The 11,263-nt window shown below is 58.6% G+C and overlaps 1 protein-coding gene across 1 annotated transcript; it reads right to left on the bottom strand.

Moving 5' to 3' along the window:
- Positions 1-509: 509 nt before the first annotated feature.
- LOC139359289 (TBC1 domain family member 3B-like) lies at positions 510-10,969 on the bottom strand. Its single transcript, XM_071081913.1, has 14 exons — positions 10,852-10,969; positions 9,356-9,428; positions 9,111-9,193; positions 7,781-7,820; positions 7,212-7,292; positions 6,655-6,762; positions 6,216-6,325; positions 4,919-4,967; positions 4,273-4,393; positions 3,501-3,595; positions 3,039-3,104; positions 2,469-2,568; positions 1,958-2,110; positions 510-979 (listed from the first exon to the last, which is right to left on the bottom strand). The coding sequence occupies exons 2-14, from the start codon at positions 9,425-9,427 to the stop codon at positions 510-512; spliced, it is 1,548 nt and encodes a 515-aa protein (XP_070938014.1). The 5' UTR covers position 9,428; positions 10,852-10,969.
- Positions 10,970-11,263: the final 294 nt, after the last annotated feature.

The raw sequence follows: 11,263 nt of genomic DNA, 5'->3' as shown, positions 1-11,263 counted from the left end.
GCATGGTTGGCTTTGTGATCTGGGGGCTGGTGTGTTCCATCTGTGAAGGTCTTTCGAGCTGCACACTTTCTTAATCAATTTTCATAAGTTTAACAAAAAATAAAACGAGGACGTGAAGTTTGCTTGGGTTGTTAAGTCTTGGGAAGTTATCCAGCCATGAGCCCTGCCCCAGATGCTTCTAGAACCCTGGAGGGAAATGAGAATTTTCCAAGTAGAGGTGACAGAGGCAAGGCCCTGAGGTGGGAGCGCGCTGCTGCTCGTCCCTAGCTGTAAAGGAGCCGTCCTGGTTGGAATCAGTGCTGGGTGCAGTGCAGGGCTGGCTGGAAGTCCATGTCCACATTGTGGCTCAGTGCGGTAAAAGCCAATCTCACCCCCTCCGCAGGGTGTTCTGCCTGCCAGCAGGTGGCCAGCTGGTCTTCCTGGGATACGGTGCCATTGTAGAAATTGGGTGCAAGTCTCTTGTCCGTAGACGGGGTGCCCTGTTGTAGTGGGATATCTCCTGGCCTCCCTCAGTCCTGATGAGCCTGGGCAGGGCCTGGTGTCAGGGTCCCCGCGGGCTTCTCGAGCTGGCCCTGTCCCACAGTCCCGGGGCTGTCCAGGACACATTCAGAAGGGACACGGACCCAGCAGCTCTGTTCGAAATCATAATGGGGGAACCAAGGGCCCCCTACATCCAGGTCCGTCGGGAGCCGGGGCATCGAGTTCCACTCCAGGAATCTCCAGGAACCCTGAGGTCTTCCCTGAGCCGGGACCGGGCTGGGCACATCCTGAGTGCCCACAGGGTAGGTGTCTTCCCGGACAGCCACACCAGGACAAGATGTGGAAGAACAAGGTGCCCATGGTGGGGAAACTAACCAAATGGGCCGCTGGAACCGGGCTGGTGGGCCTGGAGGGGTCTGCCTGTCCCCCTTGCAGAGGGTCACTCTGCCACTTGAAGTCAGCACAGGCCTCAGTGCCGAGGACCCTTGCTCGAGTTTGGCTGAAAGAAAAACAGACGTGGTCAGCGTCTCCACTGAGCCCATGCAGGCCTTTCCCGGCCAGGCCCCACCTGCCTGGGTCTCTGGAGTCCTCAGGATCTCTGTGTGGCCCCATGGTCTGACACTGAGGACATGCCTGTAGTCTGCTGATCCCAGAGGGAGGGGTGTGTGCTGCCTGGCATGGGGAAGCTATCAGGGCATGACAGGTAGCTCCTAGGACTGCCCCCAGGGTTCGGACTGGCTGGGGGATTCCTACCACACACCCTCGTCCCAGGGCTGTTGGGCCAGGGATACAGCCCCCAGTGAGAACTCAGGTGGGAGGGGACTTGGATGTCACCCAGCCCCTTGTCACCTCACATGGGGACCCATCTCCACAGTGGGTGATTGGACCTGGATGTGGGTCACCCTCTGCCTTCCTGGGCTGCCCAGTCCATGCCAGGACTGACCGTTCCCACATCTGGCTGAATTCTTGGCTCTGGCTCTCGCCTGGGGTGCAGCCTGTGCCCTCTCCCTGAATGCTCTGGGGTCAGGGACACCCGATTCCCTTGTCTCCCTGGCTCAAGGCTTGTTGTCCTGGAAACCTTGGAGGAGCGTGCAGGAGTGAGGGGCCTCTGCTGCTCTCTGAGGTGGTGGGTGCTTGCAGGGAGGGGCAGGGTTTCCCACAAATGGGTCTGGCTTCTTTAGTGCCCTTGATGGCCTTGTGATGGGGAGACAGAGACACTGTGGAATGTGGGAGGCGGCTTGTTGGAAGGTCTTGCCCACATCGCCCTCCTGCGGGCACAACACATCCAGTACACACGCACTGAGCGCCTGCCGTGAGGACCGGTGGGCCTCCTGTACTTTCTTAGAGTCCAGGAGGAAGAGGAGGAAGAAAAGGTGAAGAGGAAGGCCCAGGTAGTAGGGTTGCGGGTCTCGGGCACTCCCCTATTATTGACTGCCCCAGAGGGTGACATGGGGGGGGACATGGCACTGGAGCTCACCTGGGGGTGGCAGGTCCCCTTGTTTCCTTGTTAGTTTCTTCGTAGAGGCCCTAAGATGCTTGAGCACAGAGTCATCATCCAACTCCCAGGAGTGAAAGAACTGGTTCCGAAACCGTGCCCACAGGCCAGACCTGGATGTCTTCATGAGGCGCTCTAGGGACAGGGTGGACATCAGGTCAGGAGAGTTCCCTGGGAGGGGGCACAGCTGATACCCCGTGGCCACTTCAGTCTCCCACTAGGCGATGCGGGAATCTTTTGTGGCCACCCCAGGGGTTTGGATGTGCACAGGAGACCGTGGCTGGGGGAAGTGGGTAGGGAAGTGCTCACGACATTCATCTGGGTCATGTGGGGGACGGGCTCGGTGTCACTGTGCCTTGCCCAGCCCACCTGGCCAGACCTCCCTCTGGGCCAGAACAGAGGATCATGAGGACAGTGTGAGGAAGCTGCCCTCGGGTAAGTCAGCGTCTGACCCCAGGGCTCCCCAGGCCCAACTGGGCACATGTAGACTTACTCCTCTGAACTTTAAAGGCAATGCTTGTCATCGGCATCAACACCTGTTCTCCTTCCAGCAAATACACGTCCCACAGGCGCAGGGTGAGCCCAAGAGAGATCTGTGGGGATAGCAGGTGTGGGAGACTGTAGCCCTTCCAGGCTGGGGCTGGTGGCTCGAACTGAGCCCACTGGGGCTTCAGTCCCCAGAGTCAGTGACCTTCCCCATGAGGGTTTCCTGAGCCCTCCAGGGCGCTGTGTCAGACAAGGTCTTGCAGCTCCTCATGGGGGGCACTCATTGGAGTGGGGGTGTGGCTCCTGGAGAGAGGGGCTTGCCCAGGGCTTGAGGCTTCCCTGATCCCTCCCAAGTCAGGTCTTGGCCCAGTCTGCCTATAAGGCTGGTCCTGAGCTCCAGTCATTGCCCTGGGATGACCCCTCTTGGGCAGAGGGTTTGGTTTGGGTGTCCTGTGAGGCCCCCCCTGTGGGCGGAGCCTCCTGTGGGCTGTGGCTGAGCCAGACCCCCAGGCTGGGGAAGCAGGGCACTGCAGGGCAAGGAGGGTCCCTGAGCCAGGGTCTCCCTGTGCCTTCTTACCCCGTCATTCAACGTCTGGAGAAGCCAGCCTAAGGAGGAATCCTGCACGCAAAGACCTTCCTTGTCCTGATGGGAGGAACAGAGGTGCTCAGGGCCCCCTGGGCTGCCCTAAAAACCTCCCTCTTCCAGGGCCTCTGAAGACCCTTCCCCTAGTGCAGAACACTGGGCGGTGTCCAGGGCTCCCCCCAACACCGGCCCCTTCCCACACTCCCGGTGGACACACTGCCCTTTGCCCTGCTCTGCGGGAGCTGGGCCCCCATCCCTGTGCCTCTGTCTCCTCCAGGGCAGGAAAGGAATCCAACTCCCAGCCCATGGAGAACCCGACGTCCCAGGTCAGGCCCTGGCTGGACTCATCCAGTCACCAGCCCCACCAGGGGCTCCAGTCCCCGTTCCTCCAGCTCCACGGGAGGCAGAGTCTCTGGGGAAGAGCCCAAGCTTGCTCGCCAGACGCCATAAACTCACCAGATGCCACCTGGTCTTGTGTTGTGACGTGGGGACCACATGCTCCTGATGGTCTTGGAGGCCCTGGACTGTCCCGCCATTTGGGCTGTGGAATCCTGAGAAGCCCCCAGCCCATCAAGAAATCAGAGCCTTCCCCCAAGATGTGGAGCCATCAGCAGGAAGAGCTGGGCAGCTGGAGAGGCCCCCAAACCTCAAGGCCTTTCACCCTCCCATCTGGTGACCCACCATGCAGCCTTTGCTCTGGGGACGTGGGGCAGGAACATCCCCTGGAGCCTGGCTGGAGGTTCCCCTGGACGCCTCCTGGACCAGGGTGCAAAAAGGGCAAACATGACTTGAGGCCACCACACGGCAGCCAGAGCAGGGTGGGTGCTGGGCTCTTGGTCGTCTCCTGGAAGTGAGGTCGGGCCAGGGGACACGGGTTGGGGAGATGCTGCCACCTGGGATTGGTCGGCCCATTCATGGGCACCAAGGGCAGCAGGATTCTCAGGGATTGGAGAGTCAGTTACACAATCAGATCCAGAGGGCGTGACAGCAGGACACAGAGGGTGGCCACGGGGAGGATGAGATGCCCTCCGCTGATGGGGATGAAAGGCGTCTGACTTGGGCTTTGGGGTCAGCCGTGGACCCCTGTGGGACCCTCAGCAGAGACATCCTAAAGACTCCCAAGGAGCTGGCCAAGGAAGGTGCCTTGGCTGAAAGCTGAGATCATCTGGCCAGGGTGGCCATCCCTGGGTCTGACTGCATGAGGTCCCTTGGGCACCTGTTCACCTACCCTGCAGGGAGTGCCTCTCCCTGGCCAGCAGCTGCACCAGTGCCCAGAATGCATCCTCCTCAGGCAGATAAAGGAGGAACAAGGCCGCGATGTGGCTCAGGTCCCTGCAGTAGCCCACCTCCTGCAAGAGCCAGAGTCACCGTGAAAGGATATCACCTGGGAGGACTAAGGTCACCTGGGAGGACTCATGTCATTGGAGAGGGCAGAGGTGACTGGGGAGGCTTCCTCTGATGAAGAGGCTTCCTCAGGATGCAAATTCATTTCATGACAAGAGCCAAGTCCATCAGGCACTTCAGCACCTTGTCCAAACTGTCTCCTGATGGCACCATCCCGCATGCGACCCTGCCAAGCTCCTGGGCTTTGGGGCAGCCCCAGGAGGAGGGCATCATTTCTTGTTCTGGGAAGTGGTGGTCAGACCCAGGTGACACCAGGAGTCCAGGCCCCGACTCCTTTGTGTCTCAGCTTGACCCCTTGAGACCACCCCCTTGCTTGGAGGTTTATGCCAGCAGTGAGCCGGAGTCCTACCTCCTATATCCTGGTGGCTCACAAATACTAATTTTAAAAGAAGCAGCGACACCCCCACCAGACACCCACTCCTGTGAACAGGGAAATACTGCCCGGGAACGTCACTGCCGGGAATACTCACCGGGTTATACTCCGAATATGCCAGGAGGATGTAGAATAGTTCCCGCTGCCTAGGAAACAGAGAAATGAGGCTTTTGTTTGTTTTGTGCAGATGCCGTAAGTTTCACTTTGTCTACAAAGCCTAACAACAAATCCCACTTTAGGTTCAGATGATTCACCAGATAAGCAGTGAGCTCTTCAGGGCCTTTGACTTTGAGGAAATGTTTCAGGAAAATCCACATCTGTGACATGCAGATAGCCCAGTTGTACAGTGACTTGCCTGATCCTTTTCACTCTGAATGATTTTCTTTATTTATTTTCAATTTGCATACACGCCAGTTCAGCCTTTGGGTGTACAGTTCCTCCACGGTTCTAAACCAATGGGCAGAGTCTCCTGGCGACCGCTCCAGCCCCTCCTGAAGTGACTCCTTCATCTTCCAAGTCTCCAGGGTGGCCCCTATGCACCCAGCCTCTCCCTGATCCCTCAGCCTCCGGCCACCCAGACTGCTTCTCAATCCCTATGGTTTGGCCTTTTCCAGAATGGCCCAGGAATGGGAATCCTACGTGGTAGCTTATTGGGTCTGGCTTCTTTCCCTCAGCAAAATGCATCTAGGATCCACCCGCGTTCGTGCGGGCATCACTGGCTCATTCCCTTTTCTCAGTGGGTCTTCCGTTTGAAGGGAGGACCAGCCTTGCTCTCCCCCTTCCCATGTTGAAGACTGTCCCCGAAGGCTCCTTGTGTGAGTGACGATGAAGCAAGCAGCGGACGTGGCATGCAGGTTTCATGTGGACATCAGTTTTCAAATCAGTGGGTTCAATATTTGTGATACTTTGGGGACACGTGGTTGAAGTGCATTGAGCTTTGTGAGTCACTGCCAAACTGGCTGCCAAAGTGGCTGTGCCATGTCCTGTTCCCAGCAGACCAGGATGACAGTTTCCAGGACCCCTAATTGCCCCAGCATTTGGTGCTGTCAGTGTTGCCTGGAGAGGCTCATGGGCCCTCCATCCTGCCACCCTCCCGTGAGTCCTACCATGGGTCCCCGTGGGTCCGGGAGAGCACCTTTCACCATTGTGCATGGTTTTGTTTGCTGCCTTTTGTCTCCTCAGGATCCTCCTGGGTTCTGGCCCCACATGTTCCAGTCTGGCCCAGGGCTTGGAACCAGGTGCTCAGTTCATGGTGCCGGCTGCTCCCTGGGTCAGGGGAGGTCTTGGCAGCTCTGTCATCCCTCCTGGGTGACCCTGGCCTCTTCTCCGGGGAAGCCCCCATCCCTTTCGTTCACTCCATCTCTGTTGAGACCCTGTGGCTCCCATAGGCTTACTTGGTTCCGTATCGATCCCTGAAGAAGATGTGAGTCCTTAATGTCCTGCTCATGTCCACATCGATCTGGTGGATGTGTTCAGATGACCTCTTGCCCTTCTCCTTCATGACCTGTAGGGCAGGGCCAAGAGGAGGAAGCAGCCTCAGAACGGATGGAAGACTCCCAACCCCAAATGGCAGTCAGCCCACAGTCAGCACTCCGGGAAGGAAGGAAAGCAGGAAGGTTTCCTTCTGCACAAAGCTGCTTTTTGGCTTGTTACTGAAGCCGGGGAGGGTCACCAGAGCCAAGTTTGTCTGTGGCGACTATGTCACCGTCCGTGCCCAGGATGTGCATCTGACCATCCTACCCACCCGCCAGCCTGGGCTTGATGCTCCCTCCAGCTGGAGACCTGAGCCCCTGACACGGCCTGTCCTGTTTGTCGTGCTCCGGCTGAGTGTACCTTGTATGTTCTGGGGTTTTTCGACTTGACTTCCTGTATGTTCAGCAGGACTGACCACACTTGGCCCCGGATGTTCATGGGAATGCCCTTATATACTCGATCTCTCAGCTGTGGGCAGAAAACAACCTGGTGTCACAGGCCACGGGGCGACCCCAGTGAGGACCAGAGCCCGAGGATTCTGGAAATGGTTGGTTTTGGCCCCATGATTCCTCATTAGAGGTGACATTAAGCTGGGAGACAGTCTCCCTTCCCAGGACTGAAAGAGTGGATAGACACTCAGAGTCGGGACTCTGATCTGAACATTCTCCTTCCTTTGGGTCACCAGGGCATCCCTAGCCTTGAGCTCCGGGTGGTCCCAGCCCTAGATTCAGATTCCCTCCCGCAAGGTGACGCTTGCACGAATAGGCAGGCAAATCACCGACCAGGCCTGCAGTCCTCTGGGTGAGGACAGTGTGCCACCCGCCCTCTGAGAGGCTGACGGTGCCAGGCCACAGCCATGGGTGCCCGTCCCCTGTCTCTGCAGAGTGGTTCCCGGGGCCTCTCCCTCCACACATTACCTTTTCACTGTTCTTATATGTCTCCCATTGTCCCAGCATTTCCATCCACTTGCTCTTTCGTGTTATCTCCCGCCGCATTTGCTGTCAAATGGGGAATGTTGGAGTTAGCGGAGCTGCCAGGCTTCCCAGAGCCGCCCGTGGATGCTGGATCTTGGGCTCTGGATCCCTGGTGGACCCAGCTGGAGAGAGCCAGGGAAGGGCAGACCCTAAGGGTTGAGAGCCTTTGAGCAAATGAGCGCCAGTGGGCTGGCTTTGGGACCCCGGGACGTGCCATCCTCAGGCCACAGACACACCAGTCTTAGGTCAGGTCCCAGCCTCTACGTGGGGTCCTGACACAGGCGGGCAGCCACCCCCAAGCCACAACTGTGGTTCTCACTTTGGAATCTTATCAAGCTGCCAAAGTTACAGCAACCTGGGGTCAGTTCCAGCAGGGAGTGCTGCCCCTCCCAGGGACATCGTGTTGCCCTCACCCGCCACTGCCCCGGCCAGCTGCCTCCTCTGCCTCACCGACCACCCGCCCAGTCCCCACATCCCTGGACCAGCCCCCTCCCCATGCATCAGGCTCTTACCTTCGCCTCCTGAGCAGTGGCAGGAGGCAGCTCTGTCTCACTGTAAGACAACCCAGGCAGAACTGAGGACCTGCACAGGGCCTGGAGCTCCCCGAGACTGGGACCCAACCCCCAGAAAGGACAGGCTCTGTCCCTATCCAGCTCAGCGCTCAGTCCAGGAAAAGACACAGGGAAGGGAGGACAAGGGCCTTCCTGTGGGGCTGACTCCCAGGAGGGGCAGGACCTGGGAGAAGAGGGAGTGCGGGGCCAGCCTGGCCGGGGTTACTGGGGCCCCTGGTGTGGGGGGTGGTCAGGCTGCACAATGGGGCTGCCCGTCCTGGACTGGAGGGGGTGCTTTCTGCTGGAGCTGAGAAAGGTCAGGCCTGAGGTGGGATGGGGGCTGCCCAGGGTGGGCGACTGGGCCCTGACAGGAGTCCCTCAGGGAGTGACCACATCACACCACCAGGGTCAAGGGAGCCTGCCCTGAGACCTTCCCGGTGTACTCCTGGTGTACCAGGGCCCCATCCCACTTAACAGCCCCAAGGCCCTTGCAGGTTCTGACTCCCAGTTTCCACCTGCCTCTCCCTGCACCTGACCCACACACCCTGCCTTTCAGAAGTGGCACGGCTCATCAGCTCCCTGCCACCCTACCTCCCCCGGGATCCTCTGTCCCTCCATCCTATGAACCCTAAGGGATGGACTCCTGGCTGGGCTCCTCTTACATGGCCCCAGGTCCTTTCCCAGCACCAGACCTAGGGTCTCTAGCCACAAGCCCTGCTGCCTCCCTGGCCTCACCATGAAATACCCAGAACGGGGCCCTGCCCATCTTCTCCCCCATTCTCCTAGGGCCACCGCTCCCATCGTTCCCATACCTTTCCCCCTTCCCCATGGGGACAGTGAGGGCTGTAGCTCTAGGGAAATGAGGGAGGACAGGGGCAGGTGGGCCCTCAGAGACCTGCTGGACAACAGCCCTGAGGCTGGGCCAGGCGTCCCCTCACCCTGTAGCCACAACCCTTGGATTTCACTGGCGTTGTTTCCAAGTAGACATGGCCAGACCCTCAGGCTAGCCCGCTTCTCTTGTGCTAACTTGGGGACAGAACTGCTGAGAGTCCAGGGGCCTGACCTAGGCCAGTCTCCATTCCCACTCGCTCCCTAGATGGGCCCCGCCCCTCTGGCCTAACAGCAACCTCGGGCTGGACCTGCAGGGGAGTCAGGGAGGAGTTCTGACCCTGGAAAGGAGGTTGGCCTGACCCGGCGAGGCAGTCCTGCCTCAGAAAGGCCTTTCTGAAAGCAAACCCATCCCTGAGCTGAGAAAGGTGCTTCAGGGGTGAGGGGAGCACAGAGGACTCACTGCACAATCCCAAAGCGATCAATGTTGTTGTAGATTCCAACAGGCTCAGGCCCCATGTCCTCTGGCAGCCCGGCTCGGTGTCCCTGTAACCCAGAGGGAGGCTTGGTGAGGGGTCCAAGGCAAAGGGTGCAAGGGCCTGGGGGTAGTGGCCACCCGTGCCCACTCTGTGCTCCTAGGGAGCCCAGGACCCTTTGACCAGGGCGCACTGGAAGAGGCCTCCCTCCAAGGAGCAGACCGACCTGTACCTTCTCATACTTCATGATGATATTCTCTCGCTCCTGTGCCCACAAACTATCTGCATCCTCTACGATTACCATCCTGTGAGACAAAATCATCTAAAAGTTACATTGTACTTGAGAACTTTGGAGAACACCTGAACCGTTCCCGCCAGGCTCCCAGATGCTGGTTGGCTGCGTAACCCCCATTCCACCACCGCCCCCAGCTAAAAAGGCGCCAGACCTAGTGTCCCACACATGCATGAGTCTCTGCAGTCTCCAGTCCCAAGCAGGGGTGGGCATCATCCCAAGGACTTGAGGACAGTGCGACCTCGACAGAGAGTCCCATCATCCCCAAATGCCATGAAATGGGGACACACCTGCCCCAGCAGGTTGAATAGTGTCCACCTGCCAAGGGCGAAGGGCCCATGATGGGCTATTCCAGGGATATGGAGGGAGACTGGGGTCAGCGACCAGAGGTCTCTGTACAATCGGCCTCCTGGGATGCTCAGGACCACAGAGATGTCCAGTTTCCTACAGGGAACAAGATCTCTCCTGACTGCTCTGTTCTTCTCCACTCATCACTTTGGCTCCCGTGGCTGTTGAGTCTGAACAGTGAAGCCACTTTAGGAATAATGCCAGTTGAGCAGGAGGGTGTTCGGTTTGGGGGATGAAAATGATCTATTGTGCTAGTGGAAACCCTCACTCGGGGAGGGACTGGACTCCACCATTCTGAGCTGTCCCTACAGGAGGGGGCTTCATTTTCCCAGGTCGCTGAGGAAGGACAGTGGGTCCTTGGCCCCAGAGAACACCTGGATGGACCATCCCTCCTGGGAACACTTGGGGCAAAAGGAGGGCGAGGCCTCGAAAGGACCAGACAGAGCAAGAAATATGTGGAGAGAACCCCAGTGCCCGGACCCCTTTGAACAGAAGAGAAGATAGTCTCCCCCCAGCCAGCCCTCCAGGGCTCCTTCATTTTCCACAGCTACCCAAGGACAGAAGGTTCCCCAGGACAAGGGACCATGTGTGTTCAGTGAGGCCCACAGCCACCATCAGGACCCAGCTTAGGGCACAGAGGTGTTCTGAGGACCCTCCTATTCCCCCACCCACAGTGGATCTATCCCAGTGGCTCTGCCAGGGCCAGGCTCTGCCCCATCGGGATGGGAAACCTGGGAAGACTTGGGATCTAGGGCAGGGAGGTCACAGGGTTCAGGCCTGAATTCCAGCACAGCGTACGGCAGGGCTGAGATCAAAACCCAGGGTCCTGTCTGGATTCCCAGGCCGGTAACCGCCTCCCTGACCCCAGACGTCTCACCTGTCGAATGGGTACACTAGGGAACAGCACTCACTCTATGAAGCCACCATGAGGACGAAAGAGCCAATCGTCTACACTGGCAGTGTAGAACGGGCGACCGGTGAGTGCTCAGGGATGACCCTCCTCGGTAGCTGCCCAGAGGCCAACACCACCCACAGCATAGCCACTGTCCCCAAGTCAGCCTGGAGGGAAGAGAGCAGGTCGCACTCACCTGATTCCGATGAATCCGTTGGCCTGCGTTATGCCTCTCAGGTAGAAAACCTTTGAGTCCACAAAACTGGTCCCAGATACCACCGTGCGTGTGTAGCTGATACCACTGTGCGTGGGTAACTGCCGTAGAACACAGAGGCAGGCGGGAGAGCGGATTGGTGCTAAGCACCAGTGACATTCTGAGGTCATGGCACGCATCACAGTGGGGCCTTGCCCGGGTCAGCAGGGCCCAGAGTCAGGGTCCTCCGCTGCCTGAGGCGGCCACATGCCTGCCTGCAATGTGTTTGTGTGCATGCGTGCACACCTGTACATGGGTAAACACATCTGTGCACGTGGGTGTGCCTTCTCTGGCCAGGCCTGGCTTCCCCACTCATGTGTGCACCCAGTTCCTCATCACTGTATTTTCGTGTCTC

The sequence above is a fragment of the Macaca nemestrina genome, chromosome 17, assembly GCF_043159975.1.
Source record: "Macaca nemestrina isolate mMacNem1 chromosome 17, mMacNem.hap1, whole genome shotgun sequence".
NCBI classification, from domain to species: domain Eukaryota; kingdom Metazoa; phylum Chordata; class Mammalia; order Primates; family Cercopithecidae; genus Macaca; species Macaca nemestrina.
Note: the sequence above shows the minus strand (reverse complement) of the source record. Positions and strands in the feature narration are given on the sequence as shown.